The sequence below is a fragment of the Crocuta crocuta genome, unplaced genomic scaffold (assembly GCF_008692635.1).
Source record: "Crocuta crocuta isolate KB4526 unplaced genomic scaffold, BGI_CrCroc_1.0 scaffold131, whole genome shotgun sequence".
In the NCBI taxonomy this organism is placed as follows: Eukaryota; Metazoa; Chordata; class Mammalia; order Carnivora; family Hyaenidae; genus Crocuta; species Crocuta crocuta.
The window spans coordinates 15,378,377-15,406,035 of NW_027528977.1; the positions used below are offsets into that span (position 1 = coordinate 15,378,377).

The 27,659-nt window shown below is 52.1% G+C and overlaps 2 protein-coding genes across 2 annotated transcripts in view; both read right to left on the reverse strand.

The window, feature by feature from the left end:
* Nucleotides 1–2,837: 2,837 nt before the first annotated feature.
* On the reverse strand, nucleotides 2,838–6,493 carry FOXI1 (forkhead box I1). Its single transcript, XM_077757141.1, has 2 exons — nucleotides 5,917–6,493; nucleotides 2,838–4,456 (listed from the first exon to the last, which is right to left on the reverse strand). Exons 1-2 carry the CDS (start codon nucleotides 6,491–6,493, stop codon nucleotides 3,897–3,899), a joined length of 1,137 nt encoding a protein of 378 aa, XP_077613267.1. The 3' UTR covers nucleotides 2,838–3,896.
* Nucleotides 6,494–23,478: 16,985 nt separating this feature from the next.
* The window catches only part of DOCK2 (dedicator of cytokinesis 2), a 415,343-nt gene continuing 411,162 nt past the window's right edge, over nucleotides 23,479–27,659 (reverse strand). The window contains exons 48-51 of the mRNA XM_077757359.1: nucleotides 27,582–27,651; nucleotides 26,584–26,775; nucleotides 24,926–25,068; nucleotides 23,479–24,012 (exon numbers count right to left, since the gene is read on the reverse strand). Of these exons, the coding sequence (XP_077613485.1) occupies nucleotides 23,950–24,012; nucleotides 24,926–25,068; nucleotides 26,584–26,775; nucleotides 27,582–27,651 (468 nt within the window). The 3' untranslated portion in view covers nucleotides 23,479–23,949. The remainder of the gene's footprint in view (nucleotides 24,013–24,925; nucleotides 25,069–26,583; nucleotides 26,776–27,581; nucleotides 27,652–27,659) is intronic.

Genomic DNA, 27,659 nt, shown 5'->3' on the forward strand with positions numbered 1-27,659 from the left:
GAACACTGTGTATGTTTTATCTGTGTTCACACACTACTACAGAGGGTCTCCTTTGTGTCTTGATCTGTCTCGGTCACAGAGTGACTGGCCTCGTCTGATGCTGATGTTCTGAGAAATTGTTCATGTTCAACAGGAGAACACAAGCCTGGCTGTGAGTGCCTGTCAGGGTCCCGGGTTTCTGATCAGCTGCCCACCTGCTCAGTCACCTGTCAGTACCTCTACTCTGCCCAACTCCGTCTGGCCTCCATCTTTGCCATTCACCTCGTGCTCTTGCCCACTGTCAAGACCTGCTCCTGGACAGGGTTTGATACGGATGGTGGGGGAAGCATGTTCAAGTGCCAAGAATCCTGGACCACATGGGAAATCAGCACATTTATGCCCGGACGTGTGTTTCACTATTAATGGGCAGCATGACGTTGGTCCAGCCCTCTCTCCCTGAGGGTTCAGTTTCCTCATCTTTGAAGTGATGGCCTTAGGATCAAACTTCTAATAGGCCACTTTGTTCCACTCTGAGGGGGACTGAAAAACTTCATTATCTTCTGACAGAGGTATGTAAGTTTTTGCTCCCTGTTGAAATGAGTGGCTTCTGGCCTCTAGGGATGAGTGTAGGGGTTAAGTGCATGTGTGTGCGTATGTGTGTGTGTGTGTGTGTGTGTGTGTGTGTGTTGAGGGGATGACTTTCTGGCATTTCTAAACCCCACCATGAAGCAGCCCTCATGTTACCCATTCCAAGGGTCACCTTTCAGTTTTGGAACTTGGGAACATGAGTTTGGGGAGGGGGCAGCCAAGGGTGGTCCTCTGATTCTTGCCTCTAGTCTCTCAGCTCCTCCACACACCTTCCTGGGCTCTCTAACACACAGCAAGCCCTCATCTCAGACCCTTTATTGGTGATGGGGCCATGTGGTCAATAGAGAGGTGGACTCTAGGGAGGTAATAAATGCAACATCCAGCCGGAACATTGCACACAGGGTTGAATGCTTGGTGGATAACCAGTGCTCCTTCATCCATTCCTTCTAGCTCTCGTTTCTTCTCAGAGAAAGAGAACCAAAAGAGAGGTAAGAAGCAGCCTGTGGAAGTAGACCAGGACATCCTCCTCTGGACTTGGGCCTCTTGCCAGTCCCTTCTTGTGAGCTCCCGGCCTGTTACCACAAATCCCCCACATTCAAGTGTCACAGTCCAGTGGCAAGGTCTTTGTGTTGTCACAGCTGTGCAGACATTCCTTACGCTGCTGTTCCCACTAGATCCTGGCTGATGAGGAATGGAGACTTGAGTGCTGCGGCCCCGATTCTAAACCACCAGTCCCCTCCCCACCAGGCTGGTGTCTCTGGGCTCCTTCCCACCCTGTGCCTTGCTGAGGTGGCCCCTGTGGTAGGTCTGCTGGGGAAGGGGTGGGGCCTGTGGAGCAAGGTGCCGTTATCAATATAGAGGGTGGAATTTCAGGGTCAGTTGGGGCAAATTTGGTGGCATCTAGTGTGACAAAAAGTCCTGGTCAGGGCTTCAAGACCTGCATTTCAGCTCTACCTCTGCCCCATCTCCCTGGTGACATCTGTGACGCCCTTCTTCCCCCAGCCTCACACTTCCTGTCTATGCAGCAAGGGCACCACCACTGCATCCACCTCTCCTGCCAGAAGTCTGGCTCCCTGTGGAAAGGGATTCCCCAGGAACAAACCTCAGGGGTTTCTAAAGAGGCCTGCCTTTTCTCAGCTTTCCTGATTTTGCTCTCTCCTGGCGAGGCTGGGCTTCCGGCACAAGGTGCAGTGGGTTAGAATTTCAGACACAGCAGCATTGGAATCCTGGCTGTGAGTCCTGGGTCAAGTCACAGAATCTCTCCAGCCCTCAGTTTTCTCACCTCTAAAGTGGAGATAATACTATTGGTTTCATTGGATTATTTGGGGGATTAAATGCAATAAAGCAAGCCAGGTCCTAACACAGTGCCTGATACACAGTAAACCTGCCATGAGCGCTATTATTATCATCATTGTTAGTGTTATTGTTGTTGTTTACCCCCTGACCTCTGTTACTCCAGGGAAAGGGAGCCCTTGCCTGAGTCTGAGTGGGCAGCTTGGCATGGCTTGTGGTGGTGGCCAGGGAGCCTGGGCTTGAGCCCTCTGCATGCAAGCCTCCAGACGGAGGCTCCAACTAGAAACTTCCAGCTGCCACGGACAGGCTCTCCAGCATGCACTGTGCCAGCAGCCGGGGAGTCACCAGTATACACACATGTGGGCTGCTGTGGGCATAAAATAGCTCCCAGGTGCACAGCACTTGGCCAGGCGCCTGCCTATAGCCCTCAGTGAATCATAGCCCACAGTACCGTTGCCCTTGCCACTGGGTGTAGCCATGTCCAAGGTGCAAGACTCAGATGCCCTGAGCATGAACTGGCTGTGGACCTCAGGCAAGTGGTTCGACCATCCTGATCCTCAGTTTTCTCCTCCATATAATGGGATCAGTAGCACACCCTTCACAGCATTATTAGGGGGATTACATAGAACACAGCTATGAGGGTTGCTTGAGCTGCAAAGATTGACTCATGCCCAGTCCCTGTTTTGTGGTCAATATGGATGGGTTCCTTCATGCACTTACCCCATCCCTGCAAGTGCCCCTCTTTTCACTGGGGACATTTGTCCCATCTCCATGTTGGTGGGGAGGAAGACAAAATCCTCAATACCCATTCTTCCTCTGTCTCTTGTCCCAAAAGTTGTCAGCTCCAGGTTGCACTTGGCTCCGTGATTAGTTGACCAGCTGCTAAGAGACAGGAAAAATCAAAAGGAAGGGACACACGCAGTGTTTTTTTTTTTTTAATTAAAAAGAAAATAATAAAACACAGACACTTCCCAGGGTATGCTGTGATGCACATCACGGGTGTGTAAATACATATAAAAACAAGAAAAAAGTCCCAGGAGCTGCAGGCATGGACCCCTGTGCAGTGGGCTACAGCTCCCTCCTTTGAGGCATTGTTTTTCTCATTCACCTCTCCCAGGCTATAAAAAAGGAAGCGCTCATTCAGCCTTGTTTCTCTTGGAAGACTCAGCCACTTTCAGCTCACTGGTCCATGACGTGAACACAGGAAGCTGGGCTTTACAAGATTTTGTTAGTGGACAGTGCTGGGGTAGGGGGCATGGCGTACATCGTTCCTCTCCCTGCCCTGCTCAAGGTCTCTGGGGCTGGGGCAGTGATGTCCCCCTGTGGGGAGAGGCGGGACACTCTACCCTTCAGGGTCATGAGCTTGGGTTTCCCTCCTGAATGACAGCAAAAGAAATGTCTATTGGTAAGTTAGGAGTCCCAGAATAGGGACTTGGGGCAGGACAAGGTGTGCCTGGGGCTAGGGCTAAATTTTGATGGACAGCCAGAAGGAAGTGGCTGTGCTTGCCATCACCAGCTGTCACACTGACCTTCCCTGACTACTCAACCAATTCCTCCATTCCTGTCCTTGTTCACCCAAACTTTGGGGGTCATATAGACCCGGACTTGACTCATGACGCTGTCACGTACTAATAGTCCTGTAAAGTTACTTAGCTTCCTAGAGCCTCAGTTTCCTCATCTGTTAAACGACGAGGTTCATATGAACCCCACAGGGTGACTGTAAATAGTAAGTGTGATTATGCCTTTAAAGAACCTAGTACAGCACCTGGCACAGAGTAAGTACTCAACAAATGGCTGCCGTGATGACCGCTATCACACACCAGTATTTCTTCCACTGCAAAGTTGATGAGTGTGTATGTGGATGTATGTGAGATAAACAGAAGGTTTACACAATGTTCTAGGAAAAGGGTGAATTCCTCTGAGCTTCCTGTGTACGTCTGGGCAGTTGAGCATCTTGAAGCACAGTGAGGCTGGCATGGAAGGCCTCAAAAGCCTTCCTCCTCTGCATGTCCATGTGGTTCCAGAGCTGTTCTGTTCTAAACCTCAGTGCCCTCCCTGGGGTAGAGGATGCTGTTTGCATTGATGCTGTTGTAGAAATGAGGGCTAAACTGGTTGAGGACCGAGCCTCCATAGCTGAGAGCATTGGTGGGCACCGGGTTGGCCCATTCGGCCCCGCCCCCATGGCTGCTGAGGTTGGAGAGTGGGGTGTAGGAACTGAAGTTCAGCAAGTTCTGCCCCATCTTGTCAGTGGGCTCAGGGCTCAGTCCCGGTGTCGCCACAGGGCGGCTCACCGGGCTCGAGCCGCTCACATAGGCTGTCATGGTGGAGAGGAAGTTGTTGAGGCACGGGGTACCCGACGGGGGAGGTGAGGACTGCTTCTCCGGGGAGCTCGTGGTGCCTGGGGAAGCACTGTCTAAGATGTCCTGGGTCTCTGCGGTCTTTGGGCTGCCTGCCAGGAGGCTGCTCTCTGTTTTCTCCGAGGCCAAGGATCCCGTGCTGGAGGAAACATCTGATTTTCTCTTCCTCTTCCTGCGGAAATTTCCATTATCGAACATCTTCTCACAGTTGGGATCCAGGGTCCAGTAATTCCCTTTGCCTGGTACAAAAGTGAGGGAATTAAGTAGAGAGATGGACAAAATGCTCTGCCCCTGTTTCTCTGTACTGTCACAGACTAAACACCAAGGAAGCACTTGCAAAAGACAGAACAAAAGTCAGGGAGAGAGAAACAGAGGAATTGTGTACACCACCCACGGGGATCTTTATTTCAGCTCCCACCTCACACCTGGGCACTCTGGGAGTGCAGAGGCATGAGCCAGGAAAGTGCTTCCAATGCAGGCCTCTGGGAGAAGTTTGGGGGCTGGGGGAATGGAGAGAGGGACTTCTCTAAGGAAACACTTCAGGGCTCCCTGAAAGTTTTGGGCATGGAGTCCCAGGTTGGACTTGAGTCCTGGCTTTGCTCCTAAGTGGCAGAGCCACAGTTTGGGCAAGCCTCAGTTTCCTAGTCTGAAAAGTGGGCCAGTTGTACCAGTCCCTTCTCAGGCTGACAGTGAGGAAGGGCTGATGCTAGATGTGTGGCTGGGCCGTGTGACCATGAGCTACTGTCCAGAGGTAAGGCCTGAGCTCAGCCTGTGGGTGAGGCCAGTCCTCGGACTGGACACTTGCCTTCCCCTGGGGCCCCAGTAGCCCTGCCCTTGTAGCCTCAAAGTGGGTGTAGGTGGAGGCTCTGAGCCATGCCCTGGCTTCCTGTGGGGGAACAAGAATGGACTTTAATTCTGGGAAATGCATATCTGAGTATTTAATAGATTACTTTCTGTATGTCCCTGAATTTTAGAAATTCATCATTAAAAAGGAAAAGTTTACAGTCTTCGGTGGTAGAGAGACCTCCACTCAGCTTTGGACTCCGTGGCCATCCCTCCATTCTGTGTCACCTTGGGCAGGCTGCTTCGCCTCTGTGTTAGTCTCCTCATCTGTACAATGGGTTTAGTGAGAGCTATCCTGCAGGCTTGCATTAAAGAACAGTATGTAACTATGGCAGGGGGCACAATGTGGCCCTTAGTGCTTATTTAGCAAAGTCAGATCTTTTCCCAGAAGGCTGGGGGTGCACTTGGCCTTGGCCTAGTCCAACTCACCCCAAGGACTTTCTACGAGCTGAGTTCCGGGGACTCAGATTAATCATAACAATGACTGTAGTCTATTGGGTGCTTGTTAGCATCAAAACCCCTGCACATGCCATCTCACGACCCCCATCACAGGCCTGGAAAGGAGCCACTATTCCCATCCCTATTTTGCAGGTGGGGAAACTGAGGCCCGGAGATCTAAAATGCTTGAGGTCACTGGCTGGTCAGTGGTCCAGCCAAGACCAAAGCTGCCTCCTGGGCTCTGTCAGTCTTCTTCACCGCTGACAATCCCGAGCCCCCGTCTGGGGGCAGGGGGGCACAGCCGCATCAGAACTGTCTACAACGGCGTGCTGGCTTGGAATGACATGAACCTTCCTCGGAGGGGGGACATCGAGGCTTGCTGCACCCCCACCCCCCACGCTGCCCCGCAGCCCCTTACCCGGGTCGTCCTCGTCACGGGGCACCTTCTTGAAGCAGTCGTTGAGAGACAGGTTGTGGCGGATGGAGTTCTGCCAGCCGGCCTTGCTTTTGTTGTAGAAGGGGAAGTTGTCGGCCACGTACTGGTAGATCTGGCTGAGGGTGAGGCGCTTGTCGGGCGCCCCGTGGATGGCCATGGCAATGAGAGCCGAGTAGGAATAGGGGGGCCGCACCAGCTTCATCAGCTCCTCCTGCGAGGGGATGGGCAGCCAGCCCAGGTCGCCGCCCCCCAGCCCAGACACGCCCGGCAGCAGCTGTCTCTGCACACCGTAGGCCTGGGGCAGGAAGGGGCTGGTGTTGGTGCCCGGCAGGTAGGGTGGCGGAGTCATGGCCGGTCCGTTGAGCCAGAGGTAGGGGTTGGGGGTGGCCCCGTACTCGCCGCCCCCCTCGAAGGAGGGGGGCCGCTGAGGGCTAGGCACGCCCTGTGGATGGAAGAAATTCTCATAGTAAAGGCTCATCTCGGGGGGCTCCTGGCCGATGCTGGGGAACTGGGGGCTGCAGCGAGGTGGGGAGGGCGCCGGGAGGTCGAAGGAGCTCATGCTGGGGCTGGGCACGGCCGGAGCCACCTGCCTAGCACCTGCACAGGGGAGCTGTCCCTGACAGGTGCTCTGCTGGCCCGGCCTCCCACTTATACCCCTGCGGGCTTGGCCTGCGGGCCCCACCCAGGGGCGGCCACCTGCCACAGACCCGCCCCTCCTCCAACAGCCCTGAGAGGCAAGCGGAGGGGGCCTCCCGGCCAGGCCGGGAGGGGCTGATGTCCACAGCGCCTAGGGTGCCCCTCTTCCTTCTCTCTCTTCCCAGCTCCTCTGGCCCCCTTATTTCTCATCTCTCCTCACCTGGTTCCCCTTGTTTCTCCTTCATTCTGTCTCTCTTCCCATTTTCCCCTCGCTTTCCTGGCCCCCTTTCCTCCCCTTCTTCCGTTCTTAACGCCTTCTCTGCATCTCATTCTTTCCTTCTTGCTGCCAAACGTTCTTTCCCTTCTCTTCCTCCCCCTACTCTGGACAGTTTCTTTTCAAAGCACTGTTCTGGACACCTCTGCTCCCCTTCCTTCTCTCTTTCTCTCTCTCTCTCTTTCTGTATGTTTCTGTCTCCTTCTACTTCTCTGTCCCCTCTTGCTCACCTCCTGTGTGTTTCTGCTTCTCTCCGCTCCCTTTCACTCCTGTCTGTCTCTCCTTTCCCTCCCCCCGTCCCCTCCTCTTGCCCACCCTGACCCCTCCTTCTCCGCCCCTCACTCAGGCTGGATTAGGTACTTTATCAGAAGCCACATCTTTGGGTCTCCTGAAGTGAAGACACACTTTCCGGAGTCTTCTGGAAAGAGGCTGGCCTTGGAGAATCGGAAGAGCCGCGAGAGGGCAGCCGGCTGGCTGTAGGTGCGCTCTGTGCACGCACGCTCGCCACCACCCAGGGCAGGCAGGCGGACGGGGTCTGGGACAGGCCTGGGGATTGTCCTCAGGAGCAGGAGGGCCCATCAGCAGGGTGACCAGAGGAAGGCATTTCAGGGGAAGATGAGAGAGAGCTTGCACTCTGCAAGTTTCTTTCTGCCTGCAGGGGCCAAGCAGGCCCCCGGGCCACTATCTGATCAAAGCCCTTTCATGTTTCAGCTTGCAGACGTCCCAGAGCTGAGGCCTGGAGGCGAGCCCTCCACGCCTCAACTTGTCATTCTCCTCACACCGTCTCTGCCTCAGGCTCTCGAAGCGGGAGTCCAGCTCCCCCTGCTTCTCCGTGCTACGGCCGGTCCCTCTCCTCTCTGGGCTTCATTCTCCTCCTGGAGCTTAGAGAGGACTTGCCCCAGGCTCCCTTCATCCCAGGCAGGCTCTCAGCTTGAGGGGAGGGGAGTGGGCCCCTTCTCGGAGGGCGGACAGCTGTCCCTGAGCAGGGTTTAGTGCAGCCTGAGTACTTCTCTCTTGGATCAGCAGATTGGAAGAAAGTTCCAGTCAGCTTTCTCTGGTCACCACCTCCCTCCTGCCCTCCTTCCTTCTCCCCTTTCCACTTCGTCTCGCTTCCTCCAGACCGCGCGTGTCTGAGGTGGAAGAAGGAGGTGGCTTACTGTGGTAGCTGGAGGGGCTGCCTCCCAGGGAATGCCCCCGCCCTGGCTGCCTGCTCTCCTCTGCGGCTGCATCAGGAGGCTGAGACGTGTGCAAGCCTGAGGGCTACGGAATGCATCTCATTTGCGGTGTATTAGTGCTCTGGACGATGAGTTGAGGTAACTCGGGGGAGGGGTCCTCCCAGGTCCTGAGACACCCCCTGTCCCCACCAGGGAACGGTGGAGGAAGTGACTCCACAGGGGCCTGACTGCTCAGGTTAGGCATGGCGTAAGCACACTCCGCACCTTCTCTCAGCAGAAGAGTAAAGCAGAAGAAGCCCCATCTTTGTTTCAAGTTTCCCTGCCGGGCCTGGCTTGCTGGGGGCAGGGCCATGGCTCTTTAAGAAGCAGTCATATTAGAGGGGCGCCTGGGTGGCTTAGTCGGTTAAGCGTCTGACTTTCGCTTAGGTCATGACCTCGCAGTTCGCGGGTTNAGAGACCCAAAGCCTGATGGAGTAGCTAGCAACCCACCTGTGATCATTCATCCCACAGAATTCAAAACCATTCTGTTCACACAGCATTATTTACAGCTATGACAAACCAACCAGAATGTCCAACAATAGGGATTGGTTAAACAAATGGGGTATCACCCAAATGAAGAAATATGAATCTAGGAAAAAGCAGATTGTAGAATATTTAGTAATGTTATGTTCTATTAACATTATTTAAAGAAACAGACTACAAAATGCCATTTTTTTGGGTAAAAATATATACCCATTCATGTATATGAACTTTGTAAATATACATACCAAACTGTGAATTATTATTTCTGGATGGATGTGATTTTTATTGCTGTTTTTCATGGACTCTGATTTAAATAAGTCAAGTCAAGCACACAGGTGGGATCCAATGTGGAGGCCAGCAAGAGGCGACTGAGTGGAGATCTAGCAGACATGGGCTCAGAGGTCGGGAGGACCTGGGTTCAAATCCCAGCTTAGCGGCTGACTCTGCAAACTTGAGAAGTGATTGGTCTCAGCCCGTTTTCTCAAGTGAAAATGGGAATGATCCCACTGAACCCATGTGGTTGCTGTGGGATTCCATGAGGTAATCAGTGTAGCCAATGTAAGTCATTTCCCATGGTGCAAAGAGAAGCTGTCACTAAATATAAGTCATTGTACAGTAGAGTCAATATGTACAGGTCGTCTCTGAGTTTGCTTCCTGGTGGTTCCATTGCTCCCTTTAGCAGCCTGTGGGCAGGGGCTGTGAGGCCGGTGGGGTCACAAAGAAGGAGCCAAGGGAGGGATACTCAGTGCAGACAGCAACTGTATGGCCAGGCCCTGCCATCTACAGCTGACGGACACAGCACCCAAGTCACATGACAAGGTCACAGCTAAGCTGGTCAGGAGCCCTTCTCCTAACCCTTCTTCCACATTTTGCTGGGGTCTCCTTCTGTAGAGCCATTTGTATTTTATTCTTTTTTTATTAAAAGAAAATTTTAGCGTATACTTATTTTTGGCAGAGAGACAGAACACAAGCAGGGGAGGGGCAGAGAGAGAGGGAGACACAAAATCTGAAGCAGGCTCCAGATTCTGAGCCTTGAGCACGGAGCCCAACACGGGTTCAAACTCACGAGCCGTGAGATCATGACCTGAGCCAAGATCGGGTACTTAACTGACGAGCCATCTGGGCTCCTCAAGGCATTTGTTTTTTGATGTCTATGTATTTTTGAGAGAGAGCATGAGCAGGGTGTTGGGGGGGTGGGGGAACAGAGAATCAAAAGCGGCTCTGTACTGACAGCAAAGAGCCTGCCGACCCTGGGCTCAAACTCAAACTCAGGAGCCGTGAGATCATGACGGAGCTGCAGTCACAGACTTTAACTGACTGTGCCACCCAGGTGCCCCCTGCAGAGGCATTTTTCTGACGCAGCTCACCCAAGCCTCCCTGTTGCACCTGGGCCCTGGTTCTTTCCTCTGGAGGCGAGAGACAGCCCGGCCTGTCTTAGGAGGTGGGGGCCCGTGTGCAGCCTCCGCCTGAGTCCTGTGGCTGCAGCTCACCGTCTCTCCTGTGTCCCGCACCTGGCCATGGGACCGGGTGCCCAGGGCTTCCCAGAGGCCCTCAGCCCTGATTTCCATGAGCATCGCTGCAGTCTTTGGGGTGGGTGACAGTAGCTGTCTGTTCCTATCCCCAGGGGAGGTGTGGGGGTTACAGCTCAGAAGCCCCCTGACCAGTCCCGGGGTCTCTGGGAAAGAAATCAAATGTCTCTATAAAAGAGGGTCATTTTGTGGAAAAAATTATTTTAGGCTTTTGAATTTCCCACAGGTGGAAATCTTAACCTGAGAAGAGAAACTTGAGGGAAGTAAATAAAAAGTTGGACAGATGTGGCCCTGGGGCTGCTCAGGGGTTGCTGGGGCTGAAGTTCGCTGTTCAGGAGGAGGCCTCTGGGAGTGAGAATGGCCACGTGCTCTGAGCCCCGAATTATGATATCTGGGACAAGGCAATAGAACATGGAAAACCCTGGGCTCTGGCGGCCTGTGGAGCTGGGTTCCAATCCGTCTTGCTGTTGGTAGCTGTGCGGTCTTAGCCATATTTCTTCATCTTCCGAGGCCTTGGTTTGCTTACTATGAAATGGAGCTGCACATCGAACCTGTCTCGTGGGGCTTATGCAGGAAAAAGTGATGAGATGTGCATACACCAAAGACCCCGAGATCCGGCATATGCTGGACGACAGGTGCTGACTGGGAGGTGGCTCTGGGCAGGAGGCCCCGTGTCGTTCACCACTGGCTCTCACCTTGGGAAAATCTTGCCGTTTGGGGTGATGCCTGGGGACGGAAGGAAGGCCTGCTGCTGTCCTGGAGACCATGCCCCGCAGACAGCTGTGTGCACTGCTGGGCCCAGGAGCCCAAGGAAGCTCAAGGCCTACAGAAAGGGTGAATGTGCACAGGCCCCACCTAGACCATGACTTTCAGAGAGGTGGAGGAGTGTGCGAGGAAACAGGCCTGGGGGGTGGGGATGAATAACCAGAGGCAGAGGAGGCGAGTGGGGTGCGATCTGGCCGCTGCTGCAACACAAGGCAGTGCAGGGGGCAGACAGACTTTGGAGCCAAACTTTCTGCATCTCAATGTTAACTCCTTCTCCTCCTGCTCCTCCGTCTTCTTCAGTTTATTTATTCTGAGAGGGAAAGCACAAGCAGGGGATAGGGCAGAAACAGAGGGAGAGAAAGAATCCTAAGCAGGCTCCTCACTGTCAGCACAGAGCCTGACACGGGGCTCGAACTCACGACTGTGAGGTCATGACCTGAGCTGAAGTCGGACGCTCAACCGCCTGAGCCACCCAGGCGCCCCCGACTTGGCCTCTCAGTGTGGCACTGCATAGTTCCTTAATGGCACTAGAATACCTCAGATAGCAACCGATTGTTCTGGGCCTGTTTCTCATCTGTGAGATAGAGAAAACCGATGCCCTCCGAGTGTTGCTTTGAGGACTAAGTACCAGACAGGTAGCACATGCTCAGTGAACGTGAGCTCTGTCGGGGACTCTGGAGCCTGAGGGTGGGGGAGGGGGCTGGTGTCCACCATCCGGGGTCACCACATTCTCAGGCTCGTGGACGTTACTGCCTTCTCTCCAGTTTCCCTTTGATTCTAGAGCTCTTTTCCTTTCTGTACATATGATGCAAATAGCTTCCGAGTTCCAGGGTTTCCAGGTTGGGATGGGGAATCCGGGCATTTGGGACCAGCTGAATCTCTGTGCCACAGTTTCTTTATCTGTAAAAATAAGTATAAGAAACTGTGGTTTTACTACCTACTGTCTACAAATAGTTCTCCAGGAACAGCAGTGAGTTGTCATCTGGGCTTCCTTTCTTGCTCACCAGAGCTGTGTCTCAGAGTACGCTGGGGCTGTCATGGGGCCGTCATGGGGCCGGCTTCCTATCCCAGGTATGAGGCTGGAGGAAGTCTGGCCCAGGCATCAGCCAGGTTGACTCTGATCTGGTGCTCTGGCTTCCGGTTGAGCGTGAGGCTAGAGAAGCATGGGCATATACCGCCCTCTGGTGGCCACATATTTAAACGCAGGGAGCGGAGCGCAGAGATTCTGTGACCTTTCAGAGACCATTGAAGGGGCATGTTCCCAAAATGAACAGCACGTTTGAGGAGCAATTGTGCCCTGGGGGCAAAATAAATTACTTTCTGCGATGGAAATAGTGGGAACTGAATTGTCAGTAGGGCAAAATGTCTTAGATGTCAGCTAAGTGGCAGTTGCACTAATAGGAATTAGAATCCAATTCCTCGGATCATATTTTCTGAGTGCCTTGCCATTGCTTAATCTCTGAGTCTCTGCTCGCTCCTCTGTAAAATGAGGGTCACCAGAGTTACCTCCTTCAGAGGGCTGTTGCAAGGACTGAATGAGGCAGCACAGGAAAGGCCGCTGATGTGGTGCTTGGCAGTAAGTCATTCCTTCACTTATTCAGCAAATACTAATCGGTCGCCTCTACAGTGGCATTTCTGGGGTGTGCAGGACACGGTCACAGACACAGTGTTGAGGCGTAAGCTTCTGATCGTCCATCTCTGTGCAGTACCTGTAGTTTGATTTACTTAATAATTTTTTAATTACTTCTCGCTCACTCTCTGTGAGAAGGTATGATCAGCAAGCATTAGGGAGGAGATGAAACACAGGCCAAGGAATTTCTCTTCGGAGAAGGTATAGGGATCAGAAGAGAATTGGAAAGGGAGAGATTTTTCTCATCATGAGGGTGGTAGACAACAATGCTGACAAGATGTCAACCCAGGTTCCCCAGAATCTGTGAATTTGCCGTCTTCCAAGGTAAAGGGGACGTTGCAGAGGTGATTAAGTTAAGGACCACAGGGCGTGATAAGTCTGCATTATCCAGGTGGGACCGATGTAACCAGAACTGTCCTCACAAGAGAATGACAGAGGGAGATACAATAACAGAAGAGGAGACATAACCATGGAGGCAGAGGTTAGAGCAATGTGGCCGTGAGCCAAGGAATGCTAAATGCCTTGCAGCTTCTAGAGTTTGAAAGAGGCAGGAAAATACACTGTCCCCTGGCATCTCTGGAAGGAAGCAGCCCTACCGTCACCTTGATTTTCACCCATAAGACTTATTTTGAATTTCTGATCTCAAGAACAGTAAGAGAATAGACCTGTGTTGTTTTGAGCCACTGGGTTTGTAATAATTTGTTACACCAGCAACAGGAAAACAATACAGTTGGATTCCATGTTACGTGAAGCTGTGACCATGTCCACTGATGGTCCCCTTCCAGGCCACCGGTGGCCTTTGTCTTATACCTAGGGAAACACAGTCTGGTCAACAAGGAGTTCCCTACCTCCCTTCCCCCATCTCTGGGTGAAGAACAAAGGTTGGGGCAGCGGATTTATGGGTTTGGTCACTTACTCATTTCATTCTGGGACTTTTATGGGTTGAGGTGGGCCCTCTGGGCCTCAGTTTCCTCATAAGCAAATGGGAGGCAACACTGCATGGTTTTCAAGCCCTGCCCAGCAGGTCTTACCTATGGAGCTTATTAGAAGGCATTGTCCTGGGCCCAGGCCCCAGAGATTCTGACTTGAGAGCCCCAGGTGGGGCCGGCCCACCAGTGCTCCGAACCCAGCTTAGAGAGCAAGCGATCTGGGGATCCAGCCCCTGTGCTCAAGGTCACCCCTCGGGAACTTGCCCCTCAGCTGCCTGTTCCTTGGAGACTGTGGCATCAAGCCCCTGCTCTGCTGCTTCCAAGCAGTGTGATCCAGGACAAGTGTCTGTACCTCTCTGGGCCTGTTTCTTCATCTGTTATCAGGGACTAATAATAATCTATACTTATTAATTATAATATATATAATTATAATCAGAAGATGGTTGTGAAGTTTTAAAAATTCAGGACAAAATGCTAATAAAAGTGTCTGGCATATAGTAGGTGCCCACGCATGTTGCCTCAGCACGGTATTCAGCTCAGGCCTCGGCCGACCTCTCCTGTCTCATTCCCACCCACCCCCTGTGCCCTTCCTTGGCTTGTGGCCAAGTGAACTTCTAACGATCCCTCCGGTCCACAATGTCCACTTTGTCTGGGATGCCCTTCTTCTCCACCCGGAGAACGCTGACTTACCGTTCAACGCCGGCTCAGTGCCACCTCCTCAGGGAAGCCTTCCTCTTGGTGTCCGGGCCGTGGTTTCCTCCCTCTGCTTTCCCTCCGTGCCTGGAACTGGCTCAGGCTTTGCCATGATGGCCAGTTTATTGCCTGACTTCGCGATGGGGCCTGCAATCCCTTGAGGGAAAGGATGGTAGGTTTTTCATTTGTTTGTTTGTTTTCAAGGCTTTGAACAATGTTTGTTTTAAGTCATATGTATTTATTTATTTTGAGAGAGAGAGAGAGAGAGAGAGAGAATTCCACGCAGGTTTCACACCATCAGTGCAGAGCCTGGTGTGGGGTTTGAACTCACAAACCGTGAGACATGATCTGAGCTGAAACCAAGAGTCAGATGCTTAACTGACTGAGCCACCTGGGGGCCCCAGGACTTTGGACACTGTTAAGCACAAACTAAGCTCTAAGCACATTGTGAGGGAGGGAGTGTAGGCTGTGGGATGTCACTGTGCTTCGTTCTGTGGAACTGGCGCCATGGCCGTGAATCCCCTAGAGGTCTCCATGAATCAGAAAAGAGTTGAGGCCTCTAAGGTGCCGGTTCCAGTGACCGCCCACTCTCACCTGTGTGCCAGCAGTCATGTGCTTACTCAGGGTCTGCTGGGTGGATTTTCACTGGTGACCTGCCCAGAAGGTTGTTCCTAAGATCAAGGGAAACCACACCTGTTCGTTTGTAAATGTGGTCACAGCATTGAAAAGCCAAGTAGCTGCTTTTCCAGAAACCTAATGCTTTTCTAGATGTTCACTGGTTTAAAGCATTGCAGTTAATGTTAGATATCTCATAACATTCAATACCAAATATATTATTTATTTTTAATTTTAAACTTGTTTTAAGATCTGTGTGAATTGGGGGGGGTCTGTCATAGACACAGATTTTTCATCTACTTCCCTTCTCCTCAATTTCATAAATAGTCATCAGTAACTGGACCCAACTCTCTTAAGAATTTTCTCATTGGAGTCACTGAGAAGTGAGTCTAAGGAAAACAATATGGCTTATTGTGCTTATTATTATAAGAGTTTGGGTTATTAGACCTTATTATTATAAGGATTATTTATTATAAGACTCTGAAGAAGTAGAACACATTAATATTTTATAAATCATTCTATTGAAGCCTTCCAGCATAGTACCTGCTCCACAGGCTTGGTAAAAACAATTCTTGCCTTTTCTGTACTCTGTCCTGACTCCTGGGGGCAGGAGAAACCCTAAACTCCCATCCCCATCCCCTCAAACGGGATAGTTTCCTTTACTGCCTGTGCTTCTATGCTTCACCTGACCTACTCTCTTGCTTCTTGAGCCTACGTCTAGCAAGACTCCTAGGAAGAGAACATTTGGCTTCAGAACTGGCCCCTTCCCCTTTGAGTATCTCTCATTACCGCACTCCTGGGCCTCAGCCCCCCAGAGACCCGACTCCTAACAGCATTTATACTTCTCCATGTATAGACCCACCATGATGGGTCTAATGGTGTGTGTCCCATCTGGGGACACTCGCACCTTCGGGATCACCTAATGGTGCTTTGAATACCCCCGATGAGGGGGTCTGGAGAGGAGGTATACTATTTTTTAGTCCCTGGCCTCTGAACAACTTATGAGTGCAAGAGAGAGGAGTTCTCTGTGCACTGTCCCTGGATCATCTTCCCTTTGGGAAAGGGAAAGTGCGTTACAGTGGATCGAGTGGCCTGGGCAGTATACCACTTTGCATTGGTCAATGAATTCTGCTCACAAGAATGCTTCAGTTCCTCCCATTAGCAAACATCATCTCTTCAAGCAAAGTCAAGCAGGGGGGCTGAAGGCAACCTGGAGCCCCTCTCTAATGGGCAGGTCTTGGGGGTGAATGAATCACCGATCACCAAACCCTCACTCGGGCTTCAAGAATGAGGATAGGGATCTCCGTGGCTGCTGTTGAGTCTCTAGCATGTGCCAGGGCACCAGACCGTGGCAGCTGCTCCCATGCCATCTGTCAGTGTTGGGGTAGTTGTGCCTGGGGGCACGGAGTTTTGGAGCAGAAGTGGGAGCACGGGGTGCACCGTGGAAGCCCAGGACCTCTGAGAGGGTCACGTGCTTCCTGTCTGCTTAGTGCCTGAGACGCCGCGGATCTCTTTGCAGGTCCCTAGAAGTCACCCTGGCTGGGACACTGTGCAGGTCTAGATCTGAGGTCGTGTGTCACTGCTCTGCGGCTGCCACCAGCTATGTGCACCCTCAGAAGAAACCCCCACGCTGAGCCTGGGCATCCTCGGACTAGGGGTGCCAGATCAGGGCGGGCAGGGGAGTGGCGCTGCTTCTGGCTGTCCGCTGTAACCACCAAAGGTCTCTACTGCCGCTTGTGAAAGGGCTTCCTGTCAACAGTGCTGCATTTGGCCCCCCTGCGGGGCCGACCCACAGAGCACTGACAAACACCGCGGCCCCACGGCCTTTGTTCCCCCAGCTGGCCTGCTGTCTACCTGGCATTGTTGCTTGTCACAGGTGAGGAAACGAAGGCTCAGGGAGGCCAAGGGCTTTTTCCGAACCATGGATTCTCCTAGAATGAAATTCCCCCTTTAATAACCCTGGGGATTTCCCAGGGAAGAGGCGGAGAGAAAGGGTGCTGTCTAAGCCAGCACCCCAATTCTTCAGATGAGAATGCTCCTTCACCCTCTGCAGAACAAACCAGGAATATCCAAGCGACAACAGGGGTGGGGCAGTGTGCCCAGCATCTATCAATCCTCAGCAAATGGTTTGAACCCAAGGCTCAATGAAAGGGCGAGGGAGTGGTGAGGTCTGACCTGGTATGGTCTTGTCTGGCTGCTGTGATCCCCTGAGTTCCGGTGGGAGTGGGCTACACCTCCTCCATGCTGGCCTCTATGTCCTCCACCCCCTGGGGCCAGTGAGGAAGCGTTTGGACAGGAACTGCAGACCATCACCTACCGACACCACACAGCCAGGCTGACCAGCCACAGTCCCCGGGTTTCTGGCCAAACCCAACTTAAGTAAAAGACCGCATGAGACAGTGTGAGATCTGCCTTCCCAGTGCTGCCAAAGGGACTGGAGATGTAGCCTGGAAGTGCAGGGAGTTAGTTAATTGTCACTTTGACCAGAGAGAAACAGGAGATGGAACCTTCTCCATGTAGCCTGCCCAGGGCTGCAAGAGTGGACGAGGAGGCACATCCGTGAGCAGCATTTCTGCGGCCTGTGGGGAAGCCGTGGCCAGCACAGCCCTGGGGCGCCTGGAGGAGGCGCTCCCGTCCTTCCCTGCCTCACTGTTCTTTTCCCTCCCTCTTGCTGCCTGCACACACCCTCCCACATGAAGTGCAGCTTCTGATCCTTGGGCTGTTTTCTTGGTTAGCACTTTTCAAATTTTTACATGCATGTGGGTCATCAGGGGCACTTGTTAAAATGCAGCATCAGTTGGGTGAGCCTGGGTGGAGCCCGGGATTCTGCGTTTCTAACCAGCTCCAGGAGGAAGCTCTGCGGACTGCTCTAGACTATGAGATTCTGGGGGCCCAGGCTATTATAATTGGAACCAGGAGTGGATTTACAAAATAAAGTTTCCAGTTGGGGTTTGGGAATTACATTGGCCTCATGTCTGAAGGCAACAGGGACCTGATGGTAAGTGAGATGGTTATAGCTCCTAGCATGCAGTGATGTCATAATACCTTATGCTCCACCCACAAAATGAGGTGTGGGTGGGGCATGGCCTTGGGGATGAGGCAGCTGAGGTGCTGAACTGGTTCCAGAGTCATGATACTTACAAAAACTATAGAGTAGGGGCACCTGGGTGGTTCAGTCGGTTAAGTATCCGACTATTGATTTCAGCTCAGGGCATGATCTCAAGGTTCGTGAGTTCAGGCCCTACATCAGGCCTGTGCTGGTAGTATGGAGCCTGCTTGGGATTCTCTCTCTCTCTCTCTCTCTCTCTCTCTCTCTCTCTCTCTCTCTACCTCCCTGCTCATGCTGACTCTGTCTCTCTGAAAACAAATAAAAACTTAAAGCAAAAATTAAAAAAAAAAAACCTGTAAAGTAGGAGGGCTTCTTACAATGGCCCTGGAGATCTTCCAAATAGAATGTGGTGGGCTAGGGCAGCTGCAGGCATGCTCTCACAGCCTAAGCCCTCTGTATTAGGTTCCTATTGTAATAAACTGTCACAACACAAATTTATTATTTTAGATCTGTGGACCAAAAGTCTGGGCTAAAATCAGGGTATTGGCAGAGCTGTGTTCCTTCTGGAGGCTTGAGGGGAACATCCATTTCCCTACCTTTTCCACCTTCTAGAGGTTTCTGGTGTCCCTTGGCTCCTGGCCCCTCATCTACCTTCAAAGCCAGCAATGGGCAATGACTTCATCTCACTCCACACCCTCTGTCTCTCTCCTGCTTCCTCCCTTCGGATTTTAAAGACCCTTGTGATGATGTTGTGCCCACCCAGGTAACCCAGGAGAATCTCCCTATTTTAAGAGGAGTTGATAAGCAACCTTAACTCTGTCTACAATGTTAGTTCCCCTTTGCCATGTAACCTATTTGAAGGTTCTGGGATTAGGGGGTCGACATCTCTGGNAGACACTCTATTTCATGAAGTTGCAGAGCACAGTGTGCTGAAATCAGGCCAGAGTCAGATTATAAGGGAGAAAGAGTTTCACAGATACTAATGCAAAGCCTCAGCAAGTCTCCTGCAGTTGAGTCAGGGCCCTGATGGGAAGAGCAGACCCTAGGGTCTGGTGTAGGACATGGGGTATATGAACCTGAGGATCTTGAACCCTTAAAACCTCCTGACTGGCAGAAGCAGTCTCTTCTTTCTTGTCAGAAAGAAACAGCCTTCCCTCTCTTGGAGAGCTCATGGCAGCACATGCCCTGTAGGTTGATGCTTATTCCTCTGGAAAACTGATTCTCCCCACCCTCCACCCCCCGCCACCTCTCACCATCTCTACCTGGTCACTAGAGCCAGGTCCTGGCACAGCCTGAGAGGGGAACTGCATGTCCTTCTTTGGGAGGACACAGCTTACAAGCAAGGGATTGGGCATCTAAATGGTATTAGGGACCTGCATGGGGATCGATGTGAGGGTGTCAGGGCTTAGATGGTTGTAGAAAATAAGGTTGGATAGGGCAGAATTCATTGGCTGGGCACTAATTCCTTACTCAGGATTCAGTGTAATAGTGGAAATGTCTGGAGCCGGTTCTAGTAGTTTTCTAAGATGATTCCTTCAAGACTGAACTGACGTTGGCCCGCAGTGAAAGGAGTGGAGATGCCAGCACTTCCTTGGCCTATTCAATGTTATTATTGAAGAAGGGGCTTGCCATCTCTCACCCATGTGAATGTCACCAATGTTTAGGTCTTCAGGGGTCAGGACATGCTGGGACATGCCACTGAATATACATGACAAGCTGTTGTAGTTCACATTTCCTTACGCTAAAAAAGAGGCATTGAAATTGAGGAGTAGTTTTGTATTTTTAGACATAAAAAAGTTGGGAATACTGCTTTAGACTATTCATCAAGCGACTTTGGAGTATGCCAGTTTGAGCAGTGCCTAGAGCAAAAATAGTCCACAGCAGGTCCAGGCTGTGGTTCAAGCAGTTCTGTCTCCTGATCTGCTGCTGCTGGAATTATCAGTGGTAGATGTGGACGTCAAATGGAGTCCCTGAAGACGGACTGTGATTTGTGATAATCACAGCACATACCTCTAGGACTCTAAAGCAAAGCTATGTTCTCCTTGACCCTCTGTTTAAGAAGTAGCTCCCAGAGTGCTACTGTGTCCTAGCAGTGGCTGAATACCTCACTGGAAGAAACAAGTGACAAAGCAACTGGAGATGTCCATCATGGGTGTCATGGGTGTCTCTGAGTCATAAGGTGGGTCAACACGGCAGAAATCCATCCTATTTTTAGAATCCCATGGAGGGGCGCCTGGGTGGCTTAGTCGGTTAAGAGTCCGACTTTCGCTTAGGTCATGATNAATCCCATGGTACCTACCTTTGCTTCACTGATGTCTTTCCAGCAACCCAGACCTGTGGACCCATGGAGGGGTTCCATACGGCCAACTTAGGGAGAGGGACAGGACTGAAGCCTTGTTTCCTGACAGGTGGCCTACTCTGTTGGTGCTAGCTGGGAATGGATCCATGGTGCTATTGGCTTACCTAATAGAGGGAGACATGAGCTGAGATAGACATTCACACTCCTGGGCAGTAGAACATGGTTTGGCTGGTTGGTCAGAGGACTGAAAAGAATAATACTAGAAGATTGACGACTGGGATCTAGGAAGTAAGTACAGGCATGATCCAGCAGGACCAGGTTCAAAGCTTGTAGATCCACATTTTAATGCCCACCAGAAAGACTATTGATAAAGTGGGCAGTGATCGGGTGAATCGGATGACTAGTACTGTCAGTCAGCCTTGCTCCTCAGCTATCACTTGCTTGTCCAATGGACCACAGAATGAGCAGAGATGCAGGCTGTGCATGGGTCCAACAACACGATATCCTTCTCATCAAGGATGATATAGTCATTGCTACTGCTGAGCGTCCAGCCTGCTGGAAGCTGACCAACATGGAATCTGTGACATGGCTCCATTCCTCAGGCTGGCAGGTAACTCCCCATCACCTTCCACTGCTTCCAATCCACTTCCCTCTTTATCACCACTCTAGGAATGCATAGCCCCCCAATACAGGTAATCAGTCATTGCCTAAGGATCTGTTTCCTTGGGAACTAGAGCCATGACAGGAAGGCTGTCCAGTGCTGAGAAGGAACAGTAAACAGACGTGTTACAGGTTAGGATGTCTGGAAGGCAGAGCCCAGACTGATTTTAGATGCTGGGAAAGTCATTTGTTTCTCTGAATTTCTCTACTATTTGCTGATGTAAGCCTAAAAGTCCAGAAGAAAGAAAGTTTCCACTCTATGCTTAGAGAGAAGGCTAAAAAAATGCCCCTCCCCTAAGAAGAGTAAACTTGGTGTCCTAGATCACACTAAAGTGTGAATGGTAGATATCAGCTCTGTCTCAGAGGCAGAGGAAGGGACAGCAGAAAGAAGGGGTCTCTGGGTGTGTAAGCAGGGGGTGAGGGAATGCTACCAAGGGGAGATTACCTACAAGGAAATCATTGAGTCAGGCAGGGCTGATTCTAGATGGAGTCCTGCTGATCACAGCTATGTGACCCTGGAGGAGTCATTTAACTGTAAGATGAAAGGGTTGGATGAAATAATCTCTAAAGGTCCCTGAAAACTCTCCATCAGAAAGGAAAAGATGTATTAAGTGGATCCTTCCTCCCACCTCCCATCCTTCCCACCCACCCTCGCTCCCTGCAGGCTCTAAGGTATCCATGTGTCCTTCCTTGATAGCACTGGCCAGCTTCTGACAGTCCTTGCTTATAGTAAGGAAACATCCAGGGGCACAAGGAGAGTTGTGCTGGACACATAGCCCACACCCTCACTTATCCTGGGGGCCATCATTGGCATTGTGGGGGAGACTTTCACGATGGGTATGGAATGTACAGTCTGATACTGAGCTGAGGTTACAACCAGAAAGTGAACATATGGATTAAGAGGCTAGAAGTGGACACAGCTGGCTGTGCCCCTCACTGGCTGGGTGACAAAGGCACACTGCTGGCTCCCCGAGTCTGGGTTTCCTGGTTGGCTTCCTGTTGCCAACCTCACGGGATTGGGTGAGGATTTAAGGAAAAGATGTGCAGAGTGTCTGGTAAATGGAAGCTATATTATTATTGTTTGTTACTGTTCTTACTGCCGACATTACCGTTACTGCCGCGTGACCACAACATCTAGAGTTGTGATGAGAGTCCTAATTGAAATGAGATTTGACGCTCAAACTCTGTTTAAATAAGAATCCATGAAATTTCACTGTTTGCCTCATTTCTGTAGGACAAGACGGAGTGCTCAAGACCCCATCAGATTTAATAAAAACTCAGATGCTGACAATTTTCAGAAAACGGAACTCAGAAATATCACCACCAGGGCCACACACTGTTGAGCCAGGAGAACAGTGATGGGATTTTTAGAGGTTAGAGCTGACTTTCCTGGGACACAGCCACAGTCTCTGCAAGATGCCTTGGTGAGAAATGACATCTGCAATTTCAAGGCAAAGGATCGTATCTGGTTTTCTACAGTCGAAAATGGAAAAGCGGGAATCATTTTCTCGTCTTCGTTGAGATTTTTGCCACTGGTAGTTGGAAGAGCAGACATTTCAAAATGAAACATTTGGGATTTCACAGTTTGGATTGAGAAAAGGCAGGCCTGGGAAGCTCAAGCCTGTAACCGGGAGAGGAAGCGGGCGGAACAGAATTAACAGATACGATAAGGGACACAAACTGCAGTGTCTACACGTGACGTCATGGTGTGTCCAGCTCCTCAGCTTCTTGAGGACCCTCACTTCTTGCTCTTTTGGAATGCCAACGACCGCCATAATGGGACTTCTTGAACTGTTGAGGAAATTGGACGCTGGACCAGCCACAGGTGTGGGGCTTGGCAAAGGGAACTGGAGGCCCCCAGGGAGAGACTGGGGTGGACAAAGGCTCCAAGGACTCAGGCACAAAGGTGTCCGACAGACAGCACAGGGTCATGGTTAAAAGCCAAGCTTCCCATCTGTCTTCCTGGGTTTGAATCCCAGCCTTTCCACTTACCAAGCGGATGATCTTAGATCACTTCATGCCTCTGTTTCTTCATCTGGGTAATACTCATCACCACCTCCTAAGTCTTGATACAGGAAGTTAATTCTCATCATGTCTATAACACTGTTCTGAGGACAGTCGAGAGCAATCAATTTGAGCTCTTATTATCATTCTCTCTCATCCCTTAATATCCCCAGGGACTCTTTCTTATAGAAGTGAGTGTCCACCCCACGTCTCCAGATGACTTTCCCTGTGAGCCCCACATTGCCCTGCACTTCATATCCACCCAGTGCTGACATCTTTCCCAAATGGAGTCCTCAGCCTCTGCCCACCAACATCTCTTCCTGCACAGCTCCCTCGGGCTATGGAGGTGGGCCACTGCTCTGCACTCTCTTCTCTGCCCGGCTTGGGCTCCATCTGAGGAGCCTAGGATTCCTCTAAGAAAAGCTACCCCTTCTGACCTGTGACAAAATCCAGAGGGTGGAGTTTTAGTCCACGCTTTCCCTAACTCTTGACCATCTGGTGGTTTTTTCCATTCCTTTCCAGAAGAGGAGAAAGATGATATGAAGATGACCTGAGGAAGATTTTGGCAGACTCTACTGGTATCCCTACACCCCAGCCTCCATGGAGGAGATTCTTTGGGGTGGCATGAACGAAGTGGGCAAGTCTGGCACTTAGACAGGCTGGAGCCAGGTCCCTTAACATCCCTGCAGGGCCTGGGTGGCCTGCTGTCCCTCCCCTCTCCAGGCCTCAAGGATGCGGCTGAAGAATTATGCAACAAGGCTAACTGGAGTCATGAAACCATTTTTATTGTCAGTGAGAAACAGCAACGCTTTAGAGACGATCAGCTAGGAAGAACACTGGCTGGCTGTATTAAAAAATGTAAAGTACAAAACTATTAACCAAAAATAAAATAAAAGAATATTTAAAAGGCATTTCTGTTAAATGCTAGGACTTAGAAAATGAAATAAAAATACAGCTCCTTATACCTAAGAAACTGGGTTATAAAAAGATGTGCCGAGGATACTGGGGAGAGCACAGTGGGAGAAAATGTCCTTGCTGGTTCCTCATGACCAGGGCCCACAATCCAAGCTGGGCATCCTCACCCAGCACCTGGATCACAGGTGTTTCCTCTGAGCAAGGGCAACTGGTAGGAGGTCGTCTCCCCACTGTGTGAAGCATCGATGTCCCACCGTGGCTCTACTCCTCTGGAAACTTCTCTCCCTGGCTCCCGATGTGTGGCCCTGGTCAGCAGCATCTCACAGGTCAGAGGACAGGAAATCGGGGATCTGCTTGCTATCTTCAGGAGATTTGCTGGCCAGCTTTGTGGGAGAAGAAAATAAACATGCACAATCCCAGGATGGGATTCTCATGAGCACCAAGGTGGGGCCTCTTAGCCCCAATCCCAAGGATTCCTGCCCAAAGCCCAGGGAGGATGAGGGGCCATGACCTTGAATGTGGCCAGAAAGGCAGCACCCCACAGTGCTTAGAGCACACACTTGGCTGTTGCAAGCACTTACTTGGGCCAGTCGCCTACCTAACTCTGTGAGCCATGTAGAATCCTCACAGGGGTGGTGGAAGGTCAGATCGGACCATGTTTGCAAAGTGCTTAGCATGGTGCCTGACTCACTGCATGCTCACAGTAAACTTGGGATTATTATAGTAGCAGAGTTCGGGTTTATATCATCTTGAGGATCAGAAGTGCCAATGGTACATTTTTTTTTTTTATCTCAAGTGAAGACCGCCAAGTAACAATAGGAGATGGGACTTGAAAAGTCAGGCCTTGGAAACTAACTTTTAATTAGTAGAATTTTGTAATAAAAGTTGAATAGGAAAGCTCTTCCAAAAAAAAACAAACTAAAAAGCACTTCCAGGTTCTAAAGATGGCCAGCTACTGTGGCTCTGACCCAGAGCCTCCGTACCAGAAGGCAGCTTTGGTAAAGGACAGCTACTGCTCCTGAGGTCCCAGGGGCCCTGTGTGTCCCCTTGGGACGTCCCTGTGGCCCAGCCGGACCCAGTCCTGCTCGGAGACCAGGGCCCAAGAAGAGAACTGCAGTGGGGGCACTTCTGGCTAGGGTCCCAAGCCCTGTGGGCCCTGACCAAGCCTCCCTGGGGGTGCACACACGCACATGCCTTCATTCCCCACCCCCACCCCCCATTTTCTCCTCTCTGCGTTGCTTTCTTCCCTTCCCCCTCCCCATATACCCTTGTCTTCTCATCCTTCTGGGTCCTCACCATCGTCTTGAAGAACTGATTTACTTTCTTCCGTTTGAGCGTCTTCTTGTCACCCTCTGAGAGAGGGAAGAAGGTCTGACTGAGGCGGGGGGACGCGCTGGCGTCATCCATCGCAGGCATGCCCGCCACCGAGAGCGCCAGGGCTGGAAGGAGAGTGGAGAGTAGGGGTGAGTGGGTGGGTGGAGCGGAAGAAGTGCCCAAGGGACAGGAGGGTGACGTGGGGGAGGCGGGCAGGACACAGGCTGTGGGACGGAGTCCCAGGAGGCAGTCACGGAGCCAGGCGGGAGGCGGGAAGGCCTGCCTGCGGCCCTGAAGGGGGTGTTGAAGCTGTCTTCCTGGCGAGGCGTGCCAACCCCACAGACAGGGGCCTGCCCCCTGGCCCGATCAAAGCCTTNCCTTGGCCACTGGGGCCCTGGTTTCCTCAGGGGATGTGGCCTTTTGCCCCCAGGTGGGGAGACAATGTGAGCTGACTCTTCCTTAGCCTTTCTACACCGGGGGCCTGGGTTTCCTTTTTCCCCAAGGCAGGGGCTGCTGGGAACAACTGCCGGTTCTAGCTCCCAGCTCGGAGAGGCAAGGACCTGACCAATCAGCCACCTCTTGCCTCTCGGTTTTGATGTTGGCAAAATGGGGACAAGGGCACAGACCTCCAGGGTATTTATTGCAGTGGTGCGAGCGGGTGACAGTGGAAGGACTGTGCGTCTGGCTGAACGCCAGAGCTTGGGGCAGGTGCGGCTGTCCCGCCTGGTGTGGCTGGGAGGGGGGTTAAGTACGGGGTTCCAGGGGCAGAGGGCCTGGTCTATGCTCAGCCTCTGCCACTACCTAGCTGGTGGCATTCTCAGTGCCTCAGTTTCCTCATCCACACAATGGGGCTGATGACATAATCTACTTCATAGGTATGTATTGAGGCGTAAATAAAAGAGGAATGTAGCACAGGAAGGGCCTAGTGGCGGTCAGCACTTGAGAAATAGCAGATCTCTTTGCTGAGAGCTGCCTGCTAAGGCCCACGGGGCCGTGCTGGCCTGTGTTGCTCCTCCCTGCTCTCGCCCTCGGCACAGGGAGCCTGGCCCAGAGCGGCTGACCCTCGAGGCAGCGGCATGTCAGACGCAGCGACCTCAGGTGTGCCCATCCCCATTAGGGCTGTAGCTTCACCCTCTGCGAATTAGGAACGGTCATCCGTGTGCTGCTAACCTCCTCCCTGGATGATGCATGAGTGATGGGGGAAGGAGGTGGCGACTAAGCATTAGACACTGGACCTCCATAAGATGTGCTGGCAGTTTCTGCAAGTTCCTGAAGTAGGGTTCCAGGTCAAAGAAGGAAACACAGGGCTTCTGGCCCCGGGGGAGGCCTAGCTAACTGCGAATGCAGGGCCATTGCAGGGCCACCAGTGTGAGAAGTGGATTCCTGTGATTCCTGAGGACAGGAGTGGCAATAGACCTCCACCCCAGCCCAGGACACCGCTTGCAGGTCAGCTTCCCCTACAGAACGGGTGGGTGTGGTGTGAGCTCAGAGGAGGGAGGGTGCCCCTGAGCAGAGCCTCGTGCCCCCAGGGTGCCTGGCCCCTTTGCTGTGTAAATACAGTCTCCACCCCTCCCCCTCCCCCCAGGCTGGTGACCCATCATATCTGTGCCTTTTGGCACTGGTGGTGGCAGGGTGCATACCTGGGATGGTGGGCATGGACTGACTGGCAAAACTCATCTGAGACAGGACGGATGACCTGGGGGGAATGGCTGCATGCTCCGAGAGGTTGGTGTCGCTCATGAACTCGTGCTTCCTGGAAAGCTGAATAAATACACCACATACACACACATGCGCAAACACACACAGACACAGACACACACACACCACAGAGGCTTAGCATTGGGCAGCTCTAGGCCTTGAAAAGTCAGTGATAAGGGCTTAGCAAGGCTTCTGTGGACCTAGCTGCAAGGTGATTTATTCTGTTGTGTATCAGTCCATGCCAGCCTGCCATGTATGGTTGCGCAGGTTGCATACTATACAATGCCAGGGGTTGGTTGGGGAGGCATTGAGGCATTCATTTAAACTATCATATGAATGATACCCCCTAGAATTGTAGGACACAAAAGACTTATTTCTAGTCTTCTCCCCTGGCAAGACCCTCTCTGGGGTCTATGGGGGAAGTTTGCGGAGGATCTTCTCTTTACTAGGAGGCACCTCAGGCAACCCCTTGCCCTTTCGTAGGTGCCCTTTCTGGCACCCCTCCTTTGCCAGTACAGTGCACCCCTCTCCCTTTCCTAGGCTCCAAGAATGCCTTCAACAAACCTCTCCTTCAGGGGGAAGCTAAGATTTGGACCCAATGACACCAAGTTTCATTACTAAACAGTTATTACTTATGAGACAAAAGCTCTTCAAGTCGGGGCCGTGAGTCCTTCGCTGCCTCCCCAGCTGGGCCCCTGGCTCACTGGGGGAGCCTGGCAGGGTCTGAGCCATCAGCGGGGGGGAAAGGCCCTGCGGCTGGCGACAGGGTCCNCTTGGCAAGCATCCGCGCCCCCCCCCCCCCCCCCCCAGCTCTGTGAGGACAGCGTCTCCCGTCTCACAAAGCCCTGCACAGCGGTGGGAACGACGTGCACGGGCTGGAGCCTAACGGCCTGGGTTCAAATCCCGGCCCGTCTCGTCGGGCTGTGCGTGCGGACTTCACCTCCCTGCGCCTCAGACGCTGCCTGGGCTGGAGCCGCCTCGCTGCAAACGCGAGGCCTGAGTGGGACCTCCTGGGGGG